Source organism: Halyomorpha halys, unplaced genomic scaffold (assembly GCF_000696795.3).
Source record: "Halyomorpha halys isolate HHAL.00 unplaced genomic scaffold, Hhal_1.1 Scaffold15.1, whole genome shotgun sequence".
NCBI lineage: Eukaryota > Metazoa > Arthropoda > Insecta > Hemiptera > Pentatomidae > Halyomorpha > Halyomorpha halys.
The window spans coordinates 2,365,350-2,369,533 of NW_027108914.1; the positions used below are offsets into that span (position 1 = coordinate 2,365,350).

The window sequence follows — 4,184 nt, forward strand, 5'->3', positions numbered from 1 at the left end:
GAATTGATAAAATATTTAAAAAATATAATAGAAACAAATATTTCCTTTTTAAAATTATCCTTGAGCTGTTTTTGTATTATAAAAGCAATTTTAGCTACATAAATTAATACAAGTCATAACCAGAAGTTTAATACAAAAAGGACTCCAACATTTTTCTTAATTTCCTTGACACAAATAATGAAATTAAGGATCTTTATCAGTTAGTATTTATGAAAATTTCTGCAAATCATGTTCCAAAATTTTCCTTTAACTTTCAGTCTGCATTCTATATATTACTGTTTATTTCTATAACTTTAAAAATTATAATAAAATTCAATAAACTTCCCTGAAAAATTTTACTTAATTTTAAATAACAATTCTTTTTTCATCTAGCAAATCCTTTCTTATTCTAGCTTTGATTTTTTTTTAATATTCAATTAAAAAATAAGAAAAAACATATACCACATGAAAACAATGGGAATGTCAAAGCTAATAGATTTAATAATTTTTTTATTAATTATTATTTTTTTTGAAATTATGATATTTTATTTATTCTGCTCTGTTCAATATTATCCTAAAATAATTTTAATTAAGAAAATGATACATTAAAAATAATATAAAGAATAAAAAGTGATTGGTATTTTCTTAATAAGAATAACTTAATTGGTAATTATATGACATAAGAAGTGTTAGAAACAGAACAATTGTAAAAATTATTATAAACTTTAGATATTAAAAAAAAATATATGGATTTTAAGGGCTTAATTATTTTACATGTCAAATTTAACTGCTGCTTAAGGATTTTCTCCGGGTTCTAAAATATTTTTATAAATTATACTACCATCAATCAGCCAAAATTAAATATCCTAAATAAAACAATTGGAAATATGCTTTTTATTTTTTCTAGAACACATATATAATAAATGAATAATATAACTCAGCTCAGAACAAACCCAAGGATTTATCTCTGGGACGTTTAATTTAATTTCATGCAGGAACTGGTTTGTCGGGTTTCATTAAAGTCAATTACAATTTTTTATTCATTCGTGAGGTTCAAATTTTTTTTTAGGCCTAGTAGAAAAAAAATGGTAAGACTCATTTTTTAATTCGAATCAATGAAGCATGGATGAATTTTATTATTTAGAAATATATTTTTCACATAACTGTGATATTAGTAGGAGGCAATGAGAGAAAAAATATGTGAAATAAAATGCTTTATTTTCCGTGTAATTATATAAATGCAGGCCTTGCCATCTTTTCAAATATAATTATTTAACCAATTATTTATTTTTCTTGAAGCCTTATTAGCTGCAACATATTTGAGACTCATTGTTTTGTGTATGATGTAATTGGATAATTTTAAAACTTTTTTATTTAAATTGATTTGTTGAATTCCGCAATCGGTCTTGTTAAATTAAGCGTAATTAGAATTTTGAGATTTTTTTTTATTGATAGCCATTAAGAATTTTAGGGAAAGGGACAGTATTATTATGCCTCGAAACTTTTTATTTAATTTTTTTTCTTGGAAAATGAAATGGAATGTTTTACAGACCCAAGTTCATTAATGACTTTCAGCACTTGTCCAGCCTATGACATAGAGAGGAGGGTTTTATCAGGCGGGCATTAGTGAATGAAGCTGACCGTATTCAGTGGAGGGGTCATGTGGAATAGCGCCCACGTGGGTTGTTCGCCGTCAGGTGAGCTATCCATTTCATATTTCATTAAATATTTCACAAAAATTGGTAAGATGTGTTACATGCTTTTCCGCAGTTGCGAGGACAGATTTTCAATTGGGGGTTATAGAATTTTTATTTTTGTTTTGCATGTAATGTTGAAAAGCATACGATTTGAGGGCCATGCTATGAATTAATATTTTTGGGTACCTGCAATGGCCATCCATGGGTAGAAGGTGTGGTTGGTCGGCTGCTGGTGGAGCTGCCCCGCCGGCTGTGTGGTAGCCGTATTGAGACTGCACTGATTCCAAGAGGTCGGTGCAAGGGATGCGCTTGACGTCCTGGAAGTCGCTCCGGGGGACGCGTCTCCTAAGCCGGGGTACCGGGTGTCCGGGGTGCAAGCGGCCGGCCTCACCAGGGGATTCGCACCCGGTGTCGACGAGGCACTCTGCCAAACGTCTTTGGCCGCTGCTACCACCGCCGCATATCCGTTCTGATGGTTAGATTCCGTTTTGGAACAGTCAGGCTTCGTTGTGGAATAGTTGACACTTGTCTGGTTTTCGTTGGCAGTGTACAATTTGCAGGCGGCCACGGAGGCGTCGTAGGGCGAATCCTGCGGTGGCCTACTCTGGTGAAGAGAGTGGTGATGATGGTGTTGTGTCGATGCGTAAGGTGACATACCGATCCCAAGAGGGAACCTGTAAGCGGCTGCCGTCTGATCGTGGTGTGCTGCTGTGGCACTCTGATGATGATGGCCGTAGAAACCCGTCTGTTCGAAGTAAGAGTTCATTTTGTCAATTGACAGATCACTGTTGTCGGCAATCCAATGATGATCCAGTTGTACTATGAACTGTACTCTTATTGCCCCTCAATGAAGGGGCTGACCACACAAAACAACAATAAAGTCACTCGAGTGCGGCGGTGGAGCGATAAAAGACCCCTGAAGGAGCCATAAAAGAGAATTGGACTGGTGTCGTTAGTGTTTACGATAAGCTATAAAGCGACAGAGGGCGACGCGTAGAGACTCGCGGACTGAGGCGGACTGAGGAGGCTATCAGCCGGGCTGCTATCACTCCTTTATCCTGCCCCTCCAGGGCGCGGGGTGGGGGCAGGGCCAATCCGCGCCCGCGCGCTCAGCCCCATCTACCGCCTCCAACGCAAACTACTCGTCGCTTTATGAACCCCAGCATTTGGTTATGTCTTCATTTCATCTCTCCGCTTGTAAACAGATCGTATTAATGTCCGCACTGTCCTCTTAATTGTCTCTCCTGACCTTATGTTGCCCTCCTAGAGCTTATTTGTGGCCTAATAACGGAGGTAGAAGCTCACTAAATAGAGATTTTTAACATAAGTGGGACTTGATATTCTGTATGAGCTATAATGGACATTTCATTGAACGAATTGAATACATTATAAGGTATTTAGAAATTTCTGATGGATGGAAACAATACAGTTCTTTCCACTGGACGATCTTGTTCGAAGATTACTGTTTTATCTCTATGTACTAATGTCGTCATTTCAGCCTTATATCTCACAGAGGACAAAACCAGGACAATTCAATTCCAATAAGAACAAACATTAAATTGTAATCACGTACTAATAGTCAAAATAACACAACAAAGTAGTGGTAATCAAGAATCTATAAATCTTCACTCCATAAAAAAAAAAAAAAAATGTTTACTTTTCATGTATCTTAAATGCTTATTAGATATTCTTTTCTTCATAAATTGAACTGAGCTTAATGGTGTTCCTTTTGGAAATCATAATATTTTCGTCTGGTTTTAAATGATGTAGGTGAATTCAAACCAATGAAGGCTCTTCTAAAAATAATAAGAATGGATAGACAGCAATCATAATAGAGCAAGGAATTGAAAAATGTAGCCCAAAAGAACAATAGGTGGAACATCCAACTTATAGCGAAAAAAATCTAAAAGGTCCGTAAAGCTATACCGATGACTAACATAATTAATTAAAAACTAAACTATATCACACGATAATTTTTTTAAAAATATTAATAAACAAATTTAATATTATTTTTCAACAATTAATGTGTGAGCCAAATCCCAATTGCAAGTATAGCCAAAAAGACGACTCTTTCGAAATTCGGCTATAGTAAGTTTCCAATTTATTCCTTCTGAACTATTGCAGTTTGGCACGACAGAGTTTCTATTGAACGTATTAAGCTGCCTGGCACAACATTTCACTGGGCCATAAGTTATTTCAGGTCTAGTTTTGGGGGTGTATGAACCCTTAGACATAGTATCTGAAAATACATACAAATGAAAGAAGCAAATGAGGACACAAAGAATGTAGAAGTTTTACCCTCTGAAGAAGTATATATAAATAATTTTCTTCTTGAAACCCATGTTAATATGCGTAAATGAGTTTACAATACAATATAATACCTAAAACGCCACATTAACTACATATAACAATGGCACGTGGGGGGTGTTGATCATTCATGACTGCTCAACGTTAAATGTGGAATTCTATTATGAGAAACCTCGAAGAATAGAATAATGAGAACCTTGA

At 35.1% G+C, this 4,184-nt stretch overlaps 1 protein-coding gene across 2 annotated transcripts in view; it reads right to left on the bottom strand.

Moving 5' to 3' along the window:
• The window catches only part of LOC106679886 (homeotic protein ultrabithorax), a 453,404-nt gene extending 450,696 nt beyond the window's left edge, over window positions 1-2,708 (bottom strand). For both annotated transcript variants that reach the window (XM_067047190.1, XM_067047191.1), the window contains exon 1: window positions 1,863-2,708. In XM_067047190.1, the coding sequence (XP_066903291.1) occupies window positions 1,863-2,442 (580 nt within the window). In that variant the 5' untranslated portion in view covers window positions 2,443-2,708. The remainder of the gene's footprint in view (window positions 1-1,862) is intronic.
• Between the last annotated feature and the right edge of the window lie 1,476 nt (window positions 2,709-4,184).